This window comes from Hypanus sabinus, chromosome 11 (genome assembly GCF_030144855.1).
Source record: "Hypanus sabinus isolate sHypSab1 chromosome 11, sHypSab1.hap1, whole genome shotgun sequence".
Taxonomy (NCBI): domain Eukaryota; kingdom Metazoa; phylum Chordata; class Chondrichthyes; order Myliobatiformes; family Dasyatidae; genus Hypanus; species Hypanus sabinus.
Window position 1 is genome coordinate 25,772,332 of NC_082716.1, and position 25,669 is coordinate 25,798,000.

At 39.9% G+C, this 25,669-nt stretch overlaps 1 protein-coding gene across 3 annotated transcripts in view; it reads left to right on the forward strand.

Moving 5' to 3' along the window:
- The window catches only part of snx7 (sorting nexin 7), a 63,591-nt gene extending 38,590 nt beyond the window's left edge, over positions 1 to 25,001 (forward strand). For all 3 annotated transcript variants that reach the window (XM_059983964.1, XM_059983963.1, XM_059983965.1), the window contains 6 exons: positions 767 to 965; positions 8,142 to 8,341; positions 9,834 to 9,920; positions 10,163 to 10,267; positions 19,764 to 19,916; positions 23,820 to 25,001. In XM_059983964.1, coding sequence (XP_059839947.1) covers positions 767 to 965; positions 8,142 to 8,341; positions 9,834 to 9,920; positions 10,163 to 10,267; positions 19,764 to 19,916; positions 23,820 to 23,900 — 825 coding nt within the window. In that variant the 3' untranslated portion in view covers positions 23,901 to 25,001. The remainder of the gene's footprint in view (positions 1 to 766; positions 966 to 8,141; positions 8,342 to 9,833; positions 9,921 to 10,162; positions 10,268 to 19,763; positions 19,917 to 23,819) is intronic.
- The last annotated feature ends 668 nt before the right edge of the window (positions 25,002 to 25,669 follow it).

Consider the following 25,669-nt stretch of genomic DNA (forward strand, 5'->3'; position numbering starts at 1 on the left):
ACCATCAGACCTCAATGGACCTCTCTATCTTTGCTGGTAAGTGACCTGATTAAGGGGTACGTAACACCAGCAACACAACTTAGAATATGAATCTAAAACTTGGAAATTTTTCTGATCCCCATGAATACTCAAATAGTTCAGAAAACTGCTGCAGTGCTCTTTAGGAATGCACTATGCCACTTTCATCCAAAGTGATTCTGCCATACTCGGGAATTGTTTCTGTTTTCATTTACAGCAGGTATTTGGAAGTCAGAGTTCACTGTACAGTCAGTGTGCCTGTCTTCCACATGCACAACTGTGGGTACAGAAACTCTTTAGAAATCTGAACTATTCCCCCAACACCCCCCCCACAATGATCCACATATATAACTTCAGGTTCCCTTCATGTACAACTGCACTAGTCTTCACTGTCATCATCTAATGCTTTGGTATTTTATAATACTTTAAATAACCACAACATTGCCTAGATTTTCACTTTTGGACCTATTTTAGTAACTGAGATTTATTAAGTGAAATTCGTTTCTGGCTTTCCTATGATCCTTTCAAATGCCAGAGTTGTCATCTGAGGTAGACACATTGACACATTGCTCTAAGACTAAAGTTCTTCTGCATGGTCAAAAATGGTAAAATGATTTGCCTTATAGTTTAATATCCCACATGGTTCAGGTGCCCTTAATTTTTCTGTTGCTTTATTTATTCTTTACATGGTGAGTATATAATTATTTCCTGTTGGTTTATTCAATTGTTTTTATTTTTTTTAATGCAGGACCTGGCCTCTCAAAAGAAGATTAGTTCAGCATTCATCAGTAAAATGGAAGAAACATTTCGGGCTGTTGCTAGCTCAGTTAAGAGTATTAAGAATAGACCTGATGAATTCACTGCAATGTATGAGTATGCTGACGTTTTCCATCAGAAAATAGGAAGATTGGATAGAATCAACCAAAGAATTGTAAAGGAATTGAAAGGTAAGTTCATTGCCATTTCCTGGAAATTAAATGAAGAAAATTAATTATATCACAGAACTTTATTACTTCCTCCTTATTAGTATGGCATAATTACCTGTATGGATCAGGTTGACTATGTACTTTTCCATGCACGTTACATTTTTTGCATGATCAGCCCAAATAAGCCATCAAGCACCCATTGACACTAATACCAATTTTGTTCTTCTCCATTCCCATTAACTCCCCTTAAATTACATTGTGTGGCCTCCGTCGGTCGTGGTCGATCATGGGTACTGTGCCTCTGGTAGTCACTGGGAGTGGCATCTCCGGTGTGCAAGCCAGGACAGAGTTGATATGGAGATCCATCTGTTACCCATGCAGTGGGACCCCGCTCTCCATGCTGGTGACAGGTCCAAAGGAACGAAGGAAGTCGATAGAGTTTGGTGCCAGCAGCATCGCAGGAGTTGCCGTGCCGGTGCTGGGTACAGCAGTCAGCCGCCTTCGGGACTCCGACTCTGGATTTTTCCCTTGGGGTTTACTCCCAAAGCCTTTCCCGTGAAAGGCAGCAGAGGTTTGAAATCAGAGTTTTCCCTCTCTTAGATGAGCTACTATACGTGGTTAACAAGCCCCATCTGCCCGGAGCAACTAGTTTTAAGGTGCCAGTAGCCTGCCTTTGCCCTTCTCCGGTCAGTGAGAAGAGCTCCGCCAGGCATAAGAACTCTGCCACACGTGAACGCCAGGAGTTGGACTTGGTTGTCAGAGTTTGTTTGAGATGCATGCCATGAAGAGCATTTGTTTAGCAGTGTGAGCTCGTCCCCACTACCTCCCTTCAGTTTGACTACCCTTGGAGCCAAATGCTATGTATCAGGTGCAGTTTCAATGGACAATTATCAATCCACACGTCTTGGGTGTAAATTGATTTATTATTGTCACATGTGCCAAGGTACAGTGAAAATATCATTTATACAGATTAATTAATTACAGCAATGCATTGAGGTAGTTCTAATGAAAACAGCAGAATAAAGTGTGACAGTGACAGAGAAAGGCAGTGCAGATTTACAGTAAGGTATAAGGTCACAACAAAGATTGAGGTCAACAGTCCATTTTTATCATACTAGGAAATCGTTCAGTAGTCTCATAAAAGCAGGATCTTGTTATAAGAAGCTGTCCTTGAACCGGGTGCTGGGTTTTCAGGCCTTTGTATCTTCTGCCTAATGGGGGGGGAGGGGGGGTGGAGAGGGAATTTCCAGGGTTGTTGAATTGTTTGATTGCTGGTTGCTTTTCTAAGGCAACGAGAAGGGTAGACAGAGTTCATGGAGGATATGCTAGTTTCTCTGCTTGTGTTGAGTTGTGCCCATAACTCCTCACAATTCATTGTGGTCACAGACAGAGCATTTGCCAAACCAAACTGTGATGCATCCAAACAAAATGCCCTCCATGGTGGATTGAATACAAATTGGTGAATGTCAGAAGGGGATGTTTTAAATTCCTTTAGTCTCCGGAGGAGGTCGTGATGCTGATTAACATCCTTGGCTATGGTGACTACATCGTCCAGGGCATTAATTGGTAATCACTCCTAGGAACCTGAAGCTGTCAGACTCAGTAATGTTGATATAGACAGGAGCATGTCTAATGCCACTTTCCTGAAGTCAATGACCATCTCTTGTTTTGCTGACTTTGAAGGAAAAGTAGTTTCTATGACACCATGTCACTTGCTCTCTATCTTTTACCTATACTTTTGACTCATTATTTGAAATACAGTCCACTGTGGTGGTACCATCTGCAAACTGTAGATGGAGTTAGAGCAGAATTTGGCCACAAAGTCATGAATGTATAGGGAGCTGAGAACACAGCGTTGTGGGGCACCAATGCTGAAAATAATCACTGGAGGTGTTGCTGCCCATCCTTACTGATTGCAGTTTGTTGTTCAGGAAGTATGAGATCCAGGTGCCCTTTCCTTTCCAGAACTGGTAAAGGGTCTCAACCAAAAATGTCAGCTCTCCATGACGCTACCTGACTTGCTGAGATACACAAGCATTTTGTATATGTACCTTATCATTTATTGCCCTCTTATTGAAATATTAACTTAATTTAAATTTAGTCTCTTCTGTTTTCTGAGTGTAGTGTTTCTCTGAAGTCATTGCATTTGGCTCATTGCTATAAAACCTTAAGATGCAACAGCATAATTAGACCATTTGGCCCATCGAGTCTGCTATACCATTCTATCATGGCTAATTTATTATTCCTCTCAATTCCATTCTCCTGCCTTCTCCCTGTAACCTTTGATGCTCTGACTAATCAAGAACCTACCAACTTTCACTTTATATAATTAATACTTGCCTCCACAACTCTCTATGGCAATAACTTCCATTGAATTTCTATCCTCTGTCAAAAGAAATTCCTCTTCATCTCTTTTCTAAATGGATGTCCCTCTCTTCTGAGGCTGTGCCCTCTGGTCCCAAGACTTGCCCATTATAGGAAACATCTTCTCCATTGTTTGAAGTAACGAGTAAGAGTGAGATCGTGCAGGGTGGAAGTCATTTGAAACCTGCAGGTCTTGTTGGGAGTGAGTCATTGAGCCAATAAAAAGAAAGGAGGTGTAAACAGAGTGGGGTAGTGGTTTGTCTTAGGCATGGGCAAACTCAGATGCAGTTTCTAGTAAGTTTTTTTTCTGGTGTTATATAGCTAGTGCATTGAGAATAGGTGCAGAGTTAGTGCTGTGTTCTTTGTGTGAGATGTGGGAACTTTGGGAGGCATCCAATCTCTGCACCAAGTTGCAGCTCCTTGGAGACCATATTAAGAAACTGGAGCTGCAGCATGATGAGCTATGGCTCATTCTGGTGAATGTCAAGATGATAAATGGAAGGTAGGTACCCCAAAGTTGTAGGAGGCAGGTGCCCTGGTGACTGTCAGGAGAGGGAAAGGGAATAGGCAGCCAGTACAGAGTACCCCTATGGCTATTCCCCTCAATAATAAGTATACTGCTTTGGATGCTGTTGGGATGGACAACTTACGGGAGGAAGCAGCAATGAGCAAGTCTCTGGCACTGAACCAGGCTCTGTGGCTCAGAAGAGAACGGGGGAGAGGAAGCGAATTGCAGTGATAGGGGATTCATTGGTAAAGTTATCAGAAAGAAGGGCTGTGAATGAGAACAAGATTCCCACGTCCCATTCCCATTCTGATATGTCAATCTGTGGCCTCCTCTACTGTGGAGATGAATCCTCACCCAGGCTGGAGGAGCAACACTTTAAATTCCATCTGGGTAGCCTCCAACTTGAGGGCACGAACAATAATTTCTCTAACTTCTGTTAATGCCCCTCCTCCCCTTCTTACCCCATCCCTGATTTTTAATTTTTTTCTCCTTTCCTCTCTCAATATCTCCTTGCCTATTCTCCATATTCCTCTGGTGCTCTCCTCCCCTTTTCTTTCTTCCAAGGCCTTCCGTCCTATGATACTTCCCCTTCTCCAGCATTGTATCCCTTTTGCCAATCAACTTCCCAGCTGTTAGCTTCATCCCTCCCCCTCCTGTCTTCTATCATTTCGGGTCTCTCCCTCCCCCTCCCACTTTCAAATCTCTTATTATCTCTTTTTTCCGTTAATCCTGATGAAGGGTCTCAACCCGAAATGTTGACTGTACTCCTTTCTATAGATGCTGCCTGGCCTGCTGCGTTCCACCAGCATTTTGTGTTTCTTGCTTGAATGTCCAACATCTGGGGATTTTCTTGTGTTTGCATTTTTAAAATTCCCAGATGGTTTTTTGCCTATCCGGAGCCAGGGTCAGGGACGTCTCACATCAAGTCCACAGCATTTTTAAATGCGAGGGAAAGTTCGTAGTCCAGTGATGCGTGGAATTGGTGACAAGGTTGTGCATAGTGAGGTACAGCACAGAAACAGGCCCTCTGGCACATCTAGTCAATGCTGAAACCATTTAATCTGCCTGCACCCTTTGACTTGCGCCAAGACCATAACCCTCCATACCTGTACTATCCATGTAACTATCCAATCATATGTTAAAATTCAGCTCGTATGCACCACTTGTGCTGGCAGCTCATTCCACACTCTCTTGACCCTCTGAGTAAAGAAGTTTCCCCTCATGTTTCCCTTGAACTTCTCACCTTTCACCTGTAAGCCATGACCTCTGGTAGTCCCACTGATCCTCAGTGGAAAAAGCCTGCTTGCATTTACCCTATCTGTACTCTTCATAATTTTGTATACCTTATCAACTCCCCTCTCAAATCTTCTATATTTTGAACTATACAGTCGTACCCTGTTCAATCTTTCGTCATACTCAGGTCCTCCAAACCCAGCAACATCATTGAAAATTTTCTTTGTACTCTTTCAACCTCGTTTACATCTTTCCTGTGGGCAGGTGACCAAAACAGCACACAATCTTCCAAATTAGGCCTCACCAACATCACATATAACTTCAGCATAACATCCCATCTCCTGTACTAAGTGCATTGACTTTTGAAGGCCAATGCGCCAAAAGCTTCCTTTACGAACTGATCTACATGTAACATCACTTTCAACGAATTCTGTGCTTGTGTTCCTAGATCCCTTTGTTCTCCTCAGTGCCCTACTGATCACTGTGCAAGACCTAGGTAGGCTGATCCTACCGAAGTGCAAAACCTCTCACATGTGGGCGTTAAGTTCGGCCATTTTTCCTGCTGGTGGAGATCCCCCTGCAAGCCATAGTTGCCTTCGTCGCTGTCCACTACATCCTCAATTTTGGTATCATCTGCAAATTTGCTGATCCAGTTAATCATGTTATCATCCAGATCATTGATATAGGTGACAAACAACAAAGGACACAGAACCAATTCCTGTGGCACACCACTAGTCACAGGCCTCCAGTCAGAAAGGTAACCTTCCACTAGCACTCTCTGACTACACCCACAAAGCCTGTATCTAATTCAATTTAATACATCATCCTGAATGCAGAGTGACTGAACTTACTTGACCAGCCTTCCATGTGGGACCTTGTCAAATGCCTTACTAAAGTCCATGTAGACAACTGTTCCTGTCTACCCAAGTACTTATATTTCAGGTCTGTAAGAATACCTTCCAATAACTTTCCCACGACTGAAATCAGACTCACTAGCCTATGACTTTGTGGTTTCTGTTTAGAACCTTTTTTAAACAGTTGAATAACAGTGGCTTTCTCCAATCCCCTGGTACCCCTCATGTCACTAAGGAATTTAGAGGTAGTTAGGTGGTAAGTTAAAAGACAGGACCTCCAGGATTGCGATCTCAGGATTGCTACCTCTGCCACATGCTAGTGAGGCCAGAAACAGGAAAATCATAAAGTTTAACACATGGCTAAGCATTTGCTGTAGGAGAGAGGGCTTCAGATTTTTGGATCATTATAGGGAAGGTGCTCCTGTAGAGAAGGGACAGTTTGCATCTGAACTGGAGGGGGACTAAATGGAGAGATTTAAACTAGAGTAGCAGGGGGTTGGGAACCAGATAGTGGAGTAGTTGTGGAGAAAGATTTTGTCAAGCCTACTTACAAGGTCAGGAACCAAAAGATTTAGCATGATGAGACTAATGTTCTGAGTTGTGTACATTTCAATGCAAAGAGTATTGTAGGAAAGTTGGATGAGCTTACGGCATGGATCGGCACATGGAATTATGACATTGTAGCCATTAGTGAGACTTGGTTGCAGTAATGGCAGGTCTGGTAGCTCAGTGTTCTAGGCGGTGGGGGGGGAGGATGGTGGAGGTGGTCCATTATTTTCAGCAGGACAGTGACAGGGATTAGAGAGGGAGCGGTGGCATTGCTAGTCAGGGAAAATGTCACGGCAGTGCTCAGACAGAAGAACTTATCTAGTGAGGCTTTTTGGGGGGAACTGAGGAATAAGAAAGGTATGGCCACATTAATGAAATTATATTATAGACCACCCAAAAGTCTGCATGATTTAGAGGAGCAAATTTGTAGAGACATCACAGGCCATTGCAAGAAACTTAAGCTTCTGTCAGAGGTGATTTTAACTTTGAACGTATTGACTGAGACTACCATACTTTAAAAGGGTCAAGTGGGCAAGGGTTTGTCAGTTTGTCAAGGAGGTTTCTTTAATCAACACCGAGAAGTCCCAACTAGAGAGACCTCCTATCAGGCAGGGCAGGTGACAGTAGGTTGTGTAGGGGAACACTTTGCATCTGGTGATCAAGATGCCATTAGTTTCAAGGTAAAAGGATGGGTCTGGTACTTGGGTTGAGTTTCTAAGTTGGAGAAAGGCCAATTTTGATGGTATCAGAAAGGATCTGCAAGTGTGGATTGGGATAGGTTGTTTTCTGGGAAAAGTTTACTTGGTAAGTGGGAGGCTTTCAGAGGTGAAATTTTGAGATTACAGAGTTTGCATGTTCCTCTCAGAATAAAAGGCAAGGATAACAGACTTAGGCAACCTTGGTTTTCGAGAGATATCGAAGCCCTGGTTGGGAAAAAAAGGAGGTGCATAGCAAGTATAGGCAGGTGGAACAAATGACATACTTAAGTATAAGAAATGTAAGAGAACCCTTATGAAAGAAATCTGGAGGGATAAAAGAAGGCACAGGATTACTCTGGCAGACAAGGTGAAAGGGCTTCTACAGCAAGTTCGTGTACTCTACAGATGACAGAGGAGGAGGTGTATGCTGTTGTGATAAATCTCCAGGCTCTTGCAAGGTGTTCCCTCAGACCCTAGTGCAGAAGTTTCAGGAACCCTAGCAGAGATATTTAAAACATCCTGAGCTATAGATGAGGTGCTGGAGAATTGGAGGACAGCTAATGTTATTCTGTTGTTTAAGAAAGGCTTTAAGAATAAGCCAATGAGCCTGACATCAGTAGTGGGTAAGTTATTGAAAGCTATTCCAAGTGACCGGTTAGAGTTGGTATTTGAATTATAAGTGTGATGGACAGGTACTGATTAGGGATAGTAACATGGATTTCTGCGTTAGCCTATGAAATGGTATGTCTTTTTTTTAAATCAAAGGTGAATGGAAAGATGACAAGTTTCTAAATCAAATGCCAAAGTGACACATTTACCTGTTAACTATTTTAACTGCAAATGGTATCATTGAATTATTAGTTGTATTTGTTCCTCAATCTTCTATCTAATGTAATTTTGATTTTGCATATTTATTTCTCTATGATAATCATGTCGGATGAAATATAAAGATTGAATTAACAATTGCTTTCTAATTTTATTGGATGTAAAGAATATTCAGCTGCGATGAAAGAATATAGTCCAGTTTATACTCTGTGGTCCGGATATGAAAAGGAGCTAGCTGAGCCTCTAACTGGAATAGCCAGTTCCATTGACAGCTGTTGCAAGGCTGCTGAAGGTTTTACTGTGGGCATCTCAGAGAATTTTCTTCCTGCTGTGCATGAATATATTTTATGTGATGAAACTCTGAAGGTGAGTTTTTAAAATAGAAGAAATTGGTGGGGAAAGAAGTGGTTGAAATTAAGTTCACTAAGTTTTATTTCAGTCAAAAGTTGAAGCTAGAGCATGTTTAACATTAGAACAAATGGCAAATTGAGTTATTGCAAAAATGGACTGTTTCTCATCTGTACAAATGTAACAAACTAATTTTATATCTGTACAAATTATATAAAATAAGTTGCCTCAGTTTGTTGTTATCTGGAGGAAAAGTTTGTAATTATGGTAACATGAGAGAAAGTTTATGTGCAAACTTTTGTTACAAATATTACCCTTGTTGTCACATTCAACACTATAATATGCAATATAATATACAGGTAGTCCCCAAGTTATGAACGCACGGACAACTCGTACTTACGAACCGAGGAAGGAGAATGCCGTCCGCCATTTTAAGTAGTTGCCGTTGACACTGTGTTGAGTGTTTAACTTCGTATTTGGCTTAAATTTTTTTTAGTAAGATTCACTCTGACCCCGCCCCCGCCCCCCCCCCCCCCCCCCGTTCCGGTCGGCTGGTGGCGCAGTGAGAGTGAGATCAGCGCCAAGCTGGAGAACTGAGGTTTCCGTGCCGGGTTGATGTTGATCCAGTGACTCCCGTACCATACGTGCCGGGTTGATATCGAGCTCGCAACTCGACCTCGTAAAAAAAAGCACTACCACCTCCAGTTTAAATTCCCACGCGGAATATTGTGGATGATCAAATACACAAACCCAGCACAGCCCCCGCTTGTCCCATTCAGCCTGTCTCAGTGCGGTGGTCGTTAGGACCCAGTGGAGGTCGGGACCCGATGCCCACAGTGTTTCTGTTCCATTGACGGGAAGCATTCGTGATTGAAAATAAAGTGGAAATAATAAAGCATTTGGGAAGAGGTGAAAGGCCATCGGTCATTAGAAAAGCGTTAGGCTACAGTCGGTCAACGATCAGAACAATTTTAAAGGATAACGGATAAAGTGAGAATAATGGAGCATTTGAAATGCCCTGCCCCAATGAAAGCTACAGTTATTACTAAGCAACACAGTGGTTTAATTATTGGAATTTATAAGTTTCTTAAGTGTTTTATATGCATAGAAAGGTAAAATATATACTATATACTGACAAATGTTTGACTGATGCTAAATAATACTGGATGTACTTGTTCCGACGTACGTACAAATCCGACTTAAATACAGACTCAGGAACAGAACTCCTACGTAACTCGGGGACTGCCTGTACTTAAAAATAAGAGTATTTTGGTGTGGTAACTGAATTTAATACTACAGAGAGTTTATAACATGGCTGTATATGATTAAAAAAAGAACAATTTTTTGTATAAATCTGGACTGGATACAAATGTTAATAATATATGGCTTTGTTTAAGTTTTTAAGTTACAACAGTTCTAAGTTGTATTATGCACATCAGATTGTGAACCTAGTTAAGTGTTTGTGGCATTTACAATATTCTAAATAGATTTATGCTCGTGTTTTTCTTAGTCAGTACTGAAGAGGAGGGATTTAATTCAGGCAGATTATGATTCTCAAATTGATGCTTTGACTATTAAAAAAGCTGAAAAAGATATGGTGAGTATCAAATTTTCTGTTTCTTTTGGATTGGGAAGTTAGCTTGTATTATTTGCATGAATACAATGTGATTTCAGGTAGACCAACTGAATAAATGTAATTTTTAATTCAATTGAGAAATATGCACATACCATTTGCTTGATAATCTTGATACATGATATAGTTATGTGTCAGTAAACTATTGTATTCTGTCCCTTGATATGATCTCTTGATTTAAGTTTATTTAAATTCATTTTAATCAGCTGGATGACTCTGACCTAAGCTTTAAGTTTGGTGCCCTTCTGGGTAAAAGCATGGAGGAAATGAAGCAACAGAAGCAGCAGAAAATTGACCATGAAATTGAAGAGGTATGACAAGATATATCTCAGCTAACCTGCATTCATTTTTCTCTGAAGTATCAGCATTTTATTCACTATGAAGAATTTTCCTTGGTTATAGTTACAAATCTACAGCCAGCCACTCTGCCTGTAAAAAGTTGCCTCTTAAGTCTTTTTCTCCTTTTCAATCTCTGCCTTTGTTTTTATGATTTTATAAACCAACAAGGTCATACCTCAATCTGCTACACTCCAGAGTTTAAAAAAAAACTCCCACCCTACATCCTTGTGAATCTTTTCTGTAAGGTTTCCATCTTAATGACGTCCCTCCTATAACCTAGTGACCAAATCTGTACGTATACTCAAGTGCACTGTCTTGTACAGCTGTGGATACATCCCAACTCCTGCATTCATTATCCTGAATGATGAAGTGTGCCAAACATTACCTTCATTACCCTGCCTCACTGTGTCATCACTTTCATGGAGCCATGTACTTGTGTCTCTCAGCATCTCAGTTCTGCAACACACTCTAGGGTCGTGCCATTTACCACGTAAGTTCTGCCTTGATTTAACTTCCCAAAATGCAACATTTTCATCCCCGCTAAATTAAATACCTTCTGCTGTTCCTTGATCCACCTTCCCACTGATCTAAGTCCTCTTGTAATATTGCATAGATATTGTAATATTGTAATATTCACTATCCACCATATCACCAGTTTTGGCAAATCTGCATTCTTATTAACTGTGCTGAATTGTTAAGATGATGAACAACAGGGGACCCAGCATTGATTTCATGGTCTCCAATCTGAAAAACATCTCCACTTTTGGCTCTCACCACCAAGCCTGTTTTGTATCCAATTGACTCACTCATCCTAGATACCATGCAAGCTAATCACTTGGACCCACCTGCCATTCAGGGCTTGTCAAAAGCCTTGCTAAAGTCCCTGTTGACTACATCCAAAGCACTGCCCTCATCAATTATCTTGGTAATTTATTTTAAAAAATCAAATTTTGTCAGATACTATTTCCATACACAAAGCTGTGCTAATTTTCTCTAATCAGTCCTTACCTTAAGTGCAAGTTGATCCTGTATCCCAATCTCTAGGATCTTTTCCACCACTGAAGTTATACTCACCAGCTTCTAGATCCTGGCTTGTCTTTGAAGCCCTTCTGAAATAAAGACACAACATTAACTGCCCTGCATTCTTCCAGTACCTACAGCTAACAACGATATCTACCAGGGCCCCAGCAATTTCTTTTCTGGCTTCCTGAGGTGCTCTAGGACACAGTTAGGCCCAAAGGATTTCTCCAATCTTATGTACTTTAAGACTGCCATCAGCTCTTTTGCACTGTGAACAAGGCATTGCTATCGTTTTCCTGAATTGCTTCCATGATAAATACCTAAGAAATGATCACTTAGGACTTCACCCCTCTCCTGTAGCTCTGCACATAGACGATCATATTGATCATTAAGAGGACCTATTCTCTGCCTGGTTATTGTTTTGCTCTGTATTTATTTATTGAAGCTTTTAGGATTATCTTTACTTATCTGCCAAAGCTATGCCATGACCTCATTTTACCCTCCTGATTTTTATTAAAGAAGCAGTAACAGGTTACCTAGAATATATGATTGGATAAAGTTAGAATAGATTTAGGAAAGGAAAACTGTTTGACAATTTTGTTGAAATCTTGAGGTGGTATTGAACCAGTCGGAGTGGACTAGTTGATGTGTACTTGTGGTTTGTGAAAGGTAATTACTAACATTAGAACATGTGTGATTGGGATAATATATTGGTGTGGTAAAAGGGTTGGGTCCTGATGGGATCCATCCCAGTCTATTGAGAGAGGTAAGAAGAGATCACTGCAACCTTGACTTTTGCCTCCACTGTAGCAATAATCGAGGTCTCATATGCAAGGACTTCTCTGATTAAGAACAGTGGGGAAAATTATAGCTGCACGCCTTGCTTCTGTGAGTGGGAAACTAATGGAGAAGATCCTTCAAAGATTCAAAGGTTCAATTTAATGTCAGAGAAATGTATACAACATACGTCCTGAAATGCTGTTCCTTCGCAAAACATCTACAAAAGCAGAGAAGTGCCTCAAAGAATGAATGACAGTTAAATGTCAGAACCCCAAAGTTCCCCAGCGTAAGCGGCGGCGAGCAACAAACCCCTCCCCCCGCCCACAAGGAAAACAAAAAGCACACTTGCTACCGAGCACAAGTGTGACCTAATTGATAGCAAAGACACAGACCTTGCAGTTACCCCAAAGACTATCGCAATTCATCTGGTATTCAGCAACCCACAGGTTCTGTCTCTCCCTAATAAGGGAGAGGGTGGTGTCCGACATTTTCACAGCGAGCAGGAGACTTAACAACAACCCGCTGGCTTATGATGTTAAAAAATCCGTTTTATCACCTTTTTATGAGCTCTGTGCCCAAAGATCGCAAAGATCTCAGGTCTTCGGGCCCACAATGAAAGATTTTCCGGACTCCCTGACAACACACGAGTCTCCTGCCATGACAACGACCCTCAGTCTACCTGTCTCCAGAGCCCCAAGATCTTAGGCTTCCAAGCACGACGTCGCCTGGCAGGCTGACCCGTTGGCATGCTGAACATCAGCCGGTCCTGAAACCCAGAGAATGGGTCCTATTCCTGCAAAGAACCAAAATCAGCAAGTAACTCCAGGTCAGGGTCTTCAAAAAAAACTGTGAAAGAGGAAAATAAAGATATTAAAGATGGAAATAGAGCTGTTTCCGAAGATGCAAGCAAAGGAGTCACCATTTAGTGCCATCTTAACTACGCCTCCGTCTCCTTAGTAGGATTTCCTGGAAAAACTTTGTCTTTTAGTGGAAAAACAGTCAGAATGGCTTTGTGCAGGGGAAGATCAATACTTGCTAACATAATTGAGTTTTTGTTTGAGGAGAAGATGCAGAAGATTAATTGAGACTTGGACAGTGGATATACGTGGTCTTTCATAAAGCATTCAACCTGGTTCCGAGTGGTAAGCAAAACCAGAAGATTAAGGCACATGGGATCCATGGAGATACAGTAAATTGTAAAATTTGTTTAGACATAAGAGAGAGGGTAGTAGTTGGAGAGATTTAATTCTAACTGGTGCTTGTCCACTGGTGGTCTGCTGGGGCCTTTGTAATACATTTAAAAGATTTGGACAAAATTGTAAGCTGGCTGATGCTTGCAAATGACAAAAATTGTTTGGGGTTTTCACAAAGGTCCCAGCAGAATGTATTGTCAGGGAAACTGGTGGGGGCAGTTAAAATAGAAATGTTTATGGAGTATTTAGACTCTCCTTAGTATTAAGGAGTGATCTAGACCAAGTACAGGCACATGCAGTTTAAATTGATATTGCGGTCAGCAAAGACATATTGGACTGAGGATCCTTTCCTGTGCTGTTCTCTTAAATAGCAATAATTTGTTTTCTGATTGACAGTTTTATCAGCATCTCCCTAAACTACTACAGACAATCAATAGATGGCACTCTAAGCAAAATGTCAAATACTGGATTACAGAAGGAAAAATAAGGATATAAATTTATTACAGTATGCATGTCTTTTGAAAAGGGCCACATCTCCAGATAATGTTTCTTCCTCTTTTAGTTAAAAGTTGGGTTTCCTGCTCAACATGCAAGTTGTAGAGGTGAATCTTTCTGCCATTCATTGATTTAATTAAGGGCTCAGAGACAACATAGCATATTGCTCTCGGATTTTGTTTCTTGTTTTTTAACTGCAATGCATATGGCGTGAATTCGTTATCCCTATGGGATTAAATGATTGAATTCACCAATGCAGATGAGTTACTTGTTAATGTTCCATTTCTTTTTTGTACATATTGTTTACTTTTATATAGTTTGAAGCTTTAGAATGTATTGTGTTGTTAACTGTGGTTGACTCTTGGTGAATTAACAGATTTTTAAAACCTTGATAAATATTCGTATATCCATTTCTCTTCAATGAATGAAAGATAAGCAAATTGAACCAGTGATTTATTTAATGGAAACTTGCCCGAAACCCTTTTTGAAATATAAAGAGACCGGTAGCTTTGACTTCAGCACAAAATATTTTACTGCTAGTGATTTTTGAACTGCAGTCACTATTATAATATGGGAAGCATTTATAATGAGCAAACTCAATATTAAATGCTGTATTTAACTCCATGAAAATCATCTGCAAGCCTTTTTTTGAAACTGACCTCAGCAGTTCCATTTTGGAAATGCTGGTCATGCTTCATATTAATTACTAGTTGGCAAATGCTGTGCAGGATCAGTCCACTGATATTTCAAAATTGCATTAAGCTCTTAATGTTGTCAGAGAAACTGAACAAGATGCCTGAACTGGGCTGTCCAATACAATCACCCCATCATATCAGTAACAAGTAGTGCAAAAACAGCAATGGTTCCTAATTTCTCTATCTCATTGTGTGCTGCAGTAATTCCCATCCAGCAGTGAGAACTAAAATGGTTTCAGTACTCATTTGCAATTAGAAGCTTTTATTTACTCATACTGTCTACTTGGAATTCAGAATAAAATATCTTTGGACAAAGTGACACACCTACCAATAGAAAATCAGCCAGAAGAAAGATAAAAATGCAGTTTTACCTTTCATACTAGGTAGTTATAGAATTTGAGCTAGAATCAGAATCAGGTTTAATATCACTAACATGTGTCATGAAATTTGTCATTTTGCGGCAGCAGTACAGTGCAATATATACTTTAAATTACAATAAAATATATATTTAAAAAGCATTAAGTAATGCAAAAAGAGAGCAAAAGTGATAAGATAGTGTTCATAGTTGGTTCATTGTCCGTTCAGAAACCTGATTGTGGAGGGGAAGAAGCTGTTCCAAAAGTGACTCCTGTACCTGCTCCCTGATGGTAGCGCTGAGAAGAGGGCATATCCTGGGTCCTTAATGATGGATACCACTTTATTGGAGGCATCATCTGTTTAAGGTGTTCTTGTTGCTAGGGAGGCTAGTGCCAACGATGGAGCTGGCTGAGTTTGCCATCCTCTGCAACTGTTTTCGATTCTGTGTGGTGACATACCATGTTTTCTCAATTACATTTTCAGTTTTCATTCTGAATTGTTAAGATTTTCAGTTTTCTGAACATGTCTGAACCTAAAAAGTATACTAGAAAGACTTGATGATTACTCTGTTGAGGTTAAGGTGATTTGGTTTCTCCAGCTTACAAAGTTGAGCCTTGAACAGTACTTTAATCTTCCACTGCTCTGTTCACTGAACACAACTTGTGTTTTCAGTGTTTCTGGGTGAAGTTACCCAAGTGGTGCACTGTTGGAAGAGTGCCTAAAATAGGTGTGAGTGTTTTCCTCTCCTCCAGGTTTGCCTAGGCAAATACAGTGGAAGCAGGACATTTAGAAAATAAGATCATGCACCTGTCAGTATGGGTGAAATGAAAAAGGTAAATTTTTGACAGATTTGAGGATAGAGCTTGCAGTGTGGAAATGGGGAAACCTGCAGGTTGGGTGGCACAATAGCACAGCAAATGTGTACATTCCGTATTGCTCTATCTACCCACATTTAACCAAGATTGAACTTCATTCAGCACAACCTGAGAGAAATAAAATGTGAACAGAGAAGGTAGAATTCATGAATTTACTTCAGTTCATCGATGTTTTGCCACAAATCTTGCTAAAGAACTCAGATAAAATCTTAGACGATACTTATTTTTTGTTCTAAGTAAAGGATTCTGCTTCAAAGCTAATACTTGTGACACTTTAAATATTCCCAATAAAACATCCAAAAATTTTGATGAACAAATTAGTTCACAAGTAGAAAAGTATTGATAAAATGATAAAAAGCTACTTTGTCTTGATACTTGGTGATGCAATAATTTTAAACTGCTTTGATGATAGCAGTGGTCATGAGGCCAGAACATCTCCTCAAAGTTTCTTATTTCATGATCCTTCCCCCCCCCCCCCCCGATTTCATCTATCACCCTGTAGCTTTTACTCCGCCACTTTATTCTAGCTTCTGCCTCTTTCCATTCCAGTCCTGATAGAGGGTCTTGGCCTGAAACATTAACTGTTTATTCTACTTTAGAAATGCTGCCTGACTTGCTGAGTTCCTCCAGCATTTTGTCTATGGTGCTCAAGATTTCCAACATCTGAAGAAGCATCCCCCACCAGGAAGGCCTCAAAGCTCTCAGCTTCTTTCTGGACACCAGACCAGCCAGTTCCTCTCCACCACCGCTCTTCTCTGTCTAGTGGAACTTGTCCTCACTCTAAATAATTTCTCCTTTGGGTCCTCCCACTTCCTTCAAACAAAAGGGTAGCCATGGGCACTCACATAGGTCCCAGCTATGCCTGCCTGTTTGTTGGCTACAAGGAACAGTCTATGTTGCAAGCCTACACTGGTGACTGTCCCACACTTTTCCTATGCTACATCGACGACTGCATTGGTGCTGTTTGCTGCACCCATGCTGAATTTGTTGATTTCATTAACTTTGGCTCCAGTTTCCACCTTGCTCTCAAATTCACCTGGTCCATTTCTGACAATTCCCTTCCCTTTCTCTGTGTCACTGTCTCTATCTCCAGGGGCTGCTTATCCACCAATGTCTATTATAAACCAACGGACTCTTCCAGCTACTTGGACTGTACTTTGTCCTACCCTGCTGCTTCTGAAAATGCCATCCTCTTCTCTCAATTTCTCCATCTCTGCCGCATCTGCTCTCAGGATGAGGCTTTTCATTCTAGAATGAAGAAGATGTCCTCCTCTTTCAAAGAAAGGGACCTCCCTTCCTCCACTATCAATGCTGCCCTCGACCGCATCTCTTCCATTTTATGCATGTCTGCTCTTACCCCATCCTCCTGCTGAACTTTCAAGAATATACGGTGTATCGGAAAGATAGCTTAGTAGGCAGAGGGGGTGGTGCGGCCCTGTGTATAAGAAATAATATTAAATCATTAGGAATGGGTGACATAGGATAGGAAGGTGTAGTCTCTATGGGTTGAGTTAAGAAATGCCAAGGGTAAAAGGACCCTAAAGAGAAGGTATACAGGCCTCTAAACAGGAGCTGGGGTGAGGATTACAAAATACAGCAGGAGATAGAAAAGGCATGTCAGAAGGGCAATGTCATGATAATCGGGGATTTTAACATGAAAGTGGATTGGAAAAACCAGACCAATACTGGACGTCAAGAGAGAATTTGTAGAATGTCTAAAGGATGGCTTTTTAGTACAGCTTCCAGTTGATCCCATGTGGGGATTGGATGTTGTGCAGTGATCTGGATGTGATGAGAGAGTTTAAGAGAGTTTGAGGTAGGGAACAGTGATCACAATATGATCGAGTTCACTTTGAAAATTGAGAAGGAGAAACTAAATTCTAATGTGTCGGTATTTCAGTGGAGTAAAGGAAATTACAATGGCATGAGAGGGGAACTGGCCAAAGTTGACTGCAAAGGGACACTAGCAGGAAGAACAGCAGAGCAGCAATGACTGGAATTTCTATGAAAAACATGAGAAGTTTATTCCAATAAGGAATTTTTGAATGAAAGGAGGACACTACCAAGTGAAACCAGAGCTAAAGGAAAGCAAAAGAGAAGGCATACAAGGAAGCCAAAGCTAGTGGGAAGATAGAGGATTGGGAAGGTTGTAAAACTTGCAGAAGGAAACTAGGAAGGTCATTAGGAAGGAAAAGATGAATAATGAAAGAAAGCTGGTGATTAATATCAAAAAAGATACTAAAAGCTTTTTTAAATATATTAAGGATAAAAGAGAGTTGAGGGTGGATATAGGACCAATAGAAAATGATGCTGGTGATATTGCAGTGAGAGATGCAGAGATGGCAAAGGAACTGAATGCGTATTTTGCATCAGTCTTCACAGTGGAAGACATCTGCAGCGTACCGGACATTCAAGAGTGTCGTAAGTGTAGTTTGTGCAGTGAAAACTATGACTGAGAAGGTGCTCAGGCAGCTTAATGGTGTGAGGGTGGATAAATCTCTTGGCCCTGATGGAATGTACCCTCAGGTTCTGAAGGAAGTAGCTGGAGAGATTGCGGAGGCATTAACAATGTTCTTTCAAGAATCGATTTAGTCCATTTAGAACAGAGATGCAGAGAAATTACTTTAGTCAGAGGGTGGTAAAACTGTGGAATTTGTTGCTACGAGCAGCTGTGGAGGCCCAGTCATTAGGCGCATTTAAACCAGGGCATCAAAGGGTATGGGGAGAAGGCAGGAGAGTGGGGATGAGTGGAAGAATTGGATCAGCCCATGATTGAATGATGGAGCAGATTCAGTGGGCCAAATGGCCTACTTCTGCTCCTTATATCTCATGGTCTTATGGCCATATCCAACTAGATCCCACCACCAAGCACATCTTTCCCACCCCCCCCCCACCCCCCACTTGCTGCTTTCCGCAGAGACCGCTTGCTGCACAACTAACTTGTCCCATTCGTCCCTCCCCACTGATCTCCCCCCGGCACTTGTCCTTGCAAGCGGAACAAGTGCTTCACCTGCCCCTGCACCTCCTCCCTCACTACCATTCAGAGCCCCAAATAGTCCTTCCAGGTGAAGCGACACTTCACCTATGAGTCTGTTGGAGTCATATACTATGTTTAGTGCTCCCAGTGTGGCCTCTTGTTTATTGGTGAGTCCCGACATAGATTGGGAAACCACTTCACCGAGCATCTATGCTCTGGCAGTCAGGACAAAGGGTCTCCCAGTGGCCACTAATTTTAATTCCCATTCCCTTTCCAATATGTCCATCCATGGCCTCCTTCACTGTTGGGATAAGGCTACACTTAGGTTGGAGGAACAACACTTTATTTTCTGCTTGGGTAGCCTCCAACCTGATGGCATGAGTGTTGATTTCTCAAACTTTCAGTAATGCCTCCATCCTTTCCTCCCACTTCACCATTTCCCATCCCCTTTCCCCCTCTCATGTTATCTCCTTGCCCACTCATCACTTCCCTCCAGTGATCCTCCCCCTCCCCTTTCTTCCATGGCCTTCTGTCTCTTCCACCATTCAATTTCCTAGCTCTTAGCTTCATGCCTCCACCTTCAAGTTTCACCTATCACCTGGCATTTCAGTCTTCCATTCCCCCCATCTTTCAAATATATTTCTCAGCGCTTTTTTGCTGCAGTCCTGTCAAAGGGTTTCAGCCCAAAACGTCGACTGTACTTTTTCCATAGGTGCTTCCTGGCCTGCTGAGTTCCTCCAGCATTTTGTGTGTTTTGCTCTGAAGAAACTCTTGTGTTATTAGTATTGGATTTTAGATTTTGATTACTTCACTGGAGCTCTTCTGTTATAGGTATTATTTTGAATAATAGTTATAATGTTACTGAAAATTGTATATCTTGCCTAGATCAGTACATTCTTATAGTGCTGTTTATTATGTTTTTATAGCTATAACTTCCAATCTTTTTAAAATTGCTAATTGATAGTGGATGAAAAATATAATTCTGCACAAGTAATGTGTACATTTCTTAACTTTTTTCAATTTGTATTATATAAAAATAACTCAATTGCATTTTAGTGTGAATACTTTCGTTGTAGCTTCAGACAGGTATTGCCCGTCTTGAGGATGAAGTAGAATATGCCAATAAAAATTTGAAAGCTGATTGGAAGAGGTGGAGTTTGAACATGCGAAGTGATATGAAATCAGCTCTTTCCAACATGGCTGAAAATAATATTCATTATTTTGAAGAGGTAAGAAAGGTTAAAAAATACTATAATCATTAAATACCTTTGTTAATGCATATATGTTGATCAGCTAAACGTATATTATCTGTGTAATCTTATAAATGAAGTATATTTGTACAGATAATGCTGGATTGAACAAATACTTCAAAAATTATTATTCCAATACAGAATAATTTGCAGGCATATCTGTGATCTAATGAAGATACTATTGTGTTTAAAATAGAGGAAACAGCTTATTCTAACTATTACGTTAATAAACAAGATTAAACTGTCCTCTCCTGTGACTCAAACCTGGGATGTGGAAGTCTGATTTAAAACAAAAATAAGATTCTCAGTTCTTTTTTGTTCTGGTTTCACAATTTCTTAATTCTGAATTGTTACTGTGCACATCAATATGTTCTTACAGAATTTTTGCTCAATAAGGTACAAAGCTTATTGCCATTGGATTTATAAATGTAAACCCAAAGGTATAACAATAGATCTAGTCAATTTGATTGTTAAGAAAATAAACTTGATGTTGCCTGTCTTGTATTCATTCAGGATCTGCCATTTATATTGATAGATGATACCTTTTTCACTCAACCTATGGGGTAGTGCTTTGTGTCACTGCTCTCCTCCATTTTGTTTTCACCAGCAGTAGATGACTGTTCTACCCAAAGCTAATGTGGGGTCAGATGAATGTTAAGGATGTGCCCAGAAATGCTGTATTTGATATTTAATATTTAAGTTTCTTGAATAAAGTTAACTCTTCAAAATTAGCTGCCACCATATCAGGTTATCAATAAACTTCAAACTGTTAAGTTCTAATTTTTCAATTCTTTGTAGCAAAGTGTTATCAAGCTTTGTTTAGTGGACTGATGTTATTAAATAATGCATTGATTGTGGACTATATTTTCCCTTTTTTGAAGTTGCTTTGGCAGTATGAGCTTCATTAGGTTTCAAAGTTTTCTTACAGAAAGTTTTTTTTAAAGTTTTCCCTACAGAATTTCGAAGCTGTAGTCCCCTGGCTCGCCTCAGGCTCGCTCAGCTCGCTTCCGTCTAGGGGAGCAGCCTTAGGCCCTGCCAAACTGCATAATCAGTTAGTGTGGATGCTGTGTGATGTCCCCAACACACCAAATAACAGACAGTACACCATATGTGATTAAATGATTACACTTTATAGATCTTACTAGAACTAAGTGATTATTAACGATACAGTATATATGAAGGAAAAGAAAATAAAGAAAATGTGCCAAAACTTATCAAAGTCCAAACCATTTTGTGCACAACCGTTGGAGCTCAATTAACGAAGTCTTCTGGCCACCATTCGATCCTCTCCAAACTCCTCGACTCGTAGCTGAGGACCTCGGTGCAGACTCGAGGGGCCGAATGGTCTACTTCTGCACCTATTGTCTATTGACCACCCGAAGTGATCAACCAAGCACGTCCATCTCCTCGCCAAGCCTCCTGACCTCGGACCCCCCGCTCAGGGTCCGTTCTGTCGCCCAGCTTACAACATCGCGTCCTCTCTCCCACCCTCGCGCCGACTCCCCAAAATGCCCGCCAACAATAGTTTACAGACCCAGAAGAAAGAATAAAATTAATCCCAATTGGTTAACAAACGAATACAATTCTCATTATCAGTAATTTTAAGCCAAACGATCTGCGAGAGAAAGCACTTATCATAACAAAGAAGCATTCCTCCTTTTAACAAAACAAAGAAATCCCCTTATAAAGCCATTTCATCTTTCTCTTGTTTAGCCTATTTGAAACGAGGGCTGTGGTTTACTGAGCTAAGCTTAAATTTGACATATCACCCTTTTTAATTTGGAGTAGTGGATGTTTCTATATTGTCTTTTAATTTGTTACTCTTCATTATGGATGATGTCTGAAATGATTTTAGATTATTTACCTCAGTCTGAGCAGAGCCTGTGAGTGAAATCTAACCTGGGAAAGACAAAAAAATGAGCAAAGCAGAGAAGTGCTAAATTATCCTAACTGCTCTGAGGCTCTAGATTTGGAAGTGAAGCGCATCCAGTATCTGGAGGAGGTTCTCCAAACAAGCTGACAAAGCAGTGGAAAGAGATAGCTATGACAATACCAGGCATCCACATCGAAGATCTGGATGCAATTTCTACAACATTTAATGCTCTCACACAGTTGCTGAGTCCAAGTCAAGATGTCAGCTATCAATTACTTTTTTTCATCATGTGCATATTTATCTCAAGGCTTGTATGCACGGTCAGTATTCAGCTACGAACACACAGTATACCACACAGTGTGAATGTTGTACTGCTTGTTTCCTTACACCTATTTGACATAGAGAAAGTGGAGTCCCTTTCACTTCCAGTATTGGATGGCACTCACTCACTCAGTTGGTCAGAGTGCTAAATAAGGCATGTAGCATCCCTCCCTTTGTAGGTCAGGTCCTTGAAACAAAACTTCAAATGTTTGGTTGCAACTTTCCAAGTGTGTCCTGATCAGTGTTTTTCAGTATTGTGTGCATCTCTGCTTACCAAACAATAGAAAGGGTATGGTTGTGCTGAAGAAAGTGCAGAGGAAATTCACCAGATGCGTGGATTTAGACCATAAGATATAGGAGCAGAAGTTGGCCATTCGGCCAGTCGAGTCTGCTCTGCCATTCAATCATGGGTGATCCAATTCTTCCAGTCATCCCCACTCCTTGGCTTTCTCCCCTGCCTTTAATGGCCTGGCTAATCAAGAACTTATCTATCTCTGCCTTAAATGGACTTAGTGACTTGGCCTCCACAGCCGCTCTTGGTAACAAATTCCATAGATTTACCACGCTCTGACTAAAGTAGTTTTTCCGCATCTCTGTTCTAAATTGATGTCCTTCAATCCTAAAGTCGTGCCCTCTTGTCCTGGACTCCGCTACCATGTGTAATAGCTTTGCCGTATCTAATCTGTTCAGGTCTTTTACCATTTGGAATGTTTCTATGAGATCCCCCTTCATTCTCTTGAACTCCAGGGAATACAGCCCAAGAGCTGCCAAATGTTCGTCATATGGTAACCCTTTCATTCCATTTGAGATCTTTGGATATGGGGAGAGAGACGGGAAAGGATGGGATGAAAGAGATTGATAGAAGTTTACATGATTAAGAGCCGTAGGGTAGACAGCTAGAATATTTTTCCCATGGGAGGGATATTAGGAACAAGAAGTGCACATGTTTAAAGTGAAAAGATATTGGAAAGGAATCTGTGGGGAAAGTTTATTTCACATGAAATGGTTGACCTCAGGAGAGCACTGCTAGAGGAGGTGGAGATACAATCACTACATTAGAGACATGTAGACAGGCTCTAGAATGGGTAAGGCATTGAAGGATACGTGTATAATGGGATTAGTATTGGACAAAATGGTCACTGGACATATTGGTTGAAGAGCCCATTTTTGTGCTGTATGAATTTGAATGCATGACTCTATAAAATAGCAATTGCACAGTGTTTCTATTCTACATATCTATTCTCTAGTCTCCAAAAAAAATTATAGAAGAAAACAATAATTGTTTCCTTCAGTAACTAGTAATTTTGGGTCAACTTTAATACGGTAAGAGAATGTATATTATCAGAGACCAATTACACTGATGTAATTTGTTTTCTGGTTATGGAGCTGCTTTACTTGAGCAAAGCTGGTCAGATTCTCTTCAGAAGTTCACCAACTGATCTTGACCATAATTTTCCTCATCTTGAAGCCATTTTCTTTTTCAAAAACTGATTATACTTGATTTAGTAGGTCTGAAAAGAGAAAAAGTACAGTTATGTTGATAATTATCATTTGGAATATTAACTTACTGGATCTCTTCACAGATTTTGAAGGATCTAAAATATGTCCAGCTTGTTTTTGATTTTTTGTACTAGCAGTAGCTATATTTGAGGTTATCAATTCTCTGTTGGCTTCTTTTTGTCTTTCAGTGTTTAGCTACATGGGAGTCTTTTCTTTCCATGCAACAGACTGAAATCAAGATGGATGAGAATAATAAAAACAGCGGATAGAAGCAAAGCTGGATTTTGTTTCATGCACTTATTACTTTCTCTGAACAAATGTGCTGTTCGTATTTTAGATATATGCTGCGGTCCAGTTGGATCCTTTTAACCTTCCAATGCAAGAACATTGCTGTACTCAGTTTGCGATATTTAATTGTTTTGATGACTTGAACATTCTGCAGCCCCAAGGATTGAGCAGATCAATGAAATTATTATATTTAAACCTCAGGTCATGCTCAGTTAATGCCTTTGCAAAATTAGCTCTCCACACCGATGGATGATTTCGTGATCAATTGCTGCAAAATGGAAAATGTTTTCTGAATTTAACTGCCTTAATTCAATCATGTCTTAGTAAAATTGCAATCACAATGTATTTTCCTCCATCTTTTTTTCTAGTTGGGGAATTCTGTGGATGATTTTAGATACCCATAGCTGGTTTTCACATCAGTACATTAATATGTCAATAAATTCTAGCTTAAGGCTTTTTATTTTATTCATGTTTTATTGCTGGGTCATATATGGAATGAATTTGATCTCTGATAGCACAAAGCAGGGACTAAGTGGTAGATGTTTTAAACCTGACCCATTTTACATTCCCCACAATCCCCTACCTGCTGCCTCTGTTACCTTCAGCTCTATTTTCTAAGAATGTTAAAGAACATTTTTTACCTTGTGATAGTGCTCCCTAGTTTTGGAGCTGTCTTGTTACAGCTCGGTCTTACTCTTGTTGGGACACAGCAAGATTGATGTTACAAACAATTAAAATAGAGGCATTCTTATTTCCAATATGGACATGAGTTTGGGTGTTATAATGGTCTTGCCCTCATGCTGACACACATGGAAGTTTGTTCTTATAGTACTTAACATCATGAACATGTTAAAATCAGAAGTAATCATTTTCTTTTGTCTCGAGATTTCACTATTGTAATACATGAAAGTTTGCCTATGCTATTTTATTATAAAACAAGATTTTCCTAGCTTTGCTCATTATTTTAAGACCTGTATGATTATTTACCATATCGTTAAAAACTATCTTTTATTTGTACTCTAACAAATGTACAATAATTTGAAAATCCACATGTTATGCAAATAAAAATTTTCTGAAAGCTATATATTTAAGGTTGTTAAAAGAAATTGTATTTTATCACAGCTTTATCAGTGATAGAATGTGCCTTTAAAGGTTATATCCATTATCTGATAATGTATTGATTCTTTCATATTTAAGCCATTGTTTAGAAAGTACAGCTTTTGAAGAACACTACTTCATAGTTTATGAAGAAAATTTGGACTAAATTTGCATCTTGTACAATGTTTCTTAGAAATGAAACAATTTTGTTCTGTACTGTAGGTGTTTTGGAAAAAGCTAGAACCAAGTGTACTAAACCGAAGTATCCGCACCTAAATAAACACCAAAATAAACTGCAAGATGCTTAAATGATTTTAAAAAACATCTCCAAAACAATTTTGAGATTTAATGTAAACTTAACATTTTAAATTACTTTGCAGACTATTAAACCTACAATGTACAATTTGATATTTTACCAATTAATGAAAGATTTGTTTATGTCAAAATTGGTACTGTGTATTTATTACGTAAGTTATAAAATATAAACTTTTTCCAGTGAGATATGCAAATAGTTAATTTGGATTCAAACATTCACAAGGTAAGTACATGACTCAATGTATTTTAATGACTTTTGTTGAAGTGAAGTATTTAATTCTGTTGAGCATCTTTCAGTAATTTAAACATTAAAGATACGATTTATAATGTAGAGAAA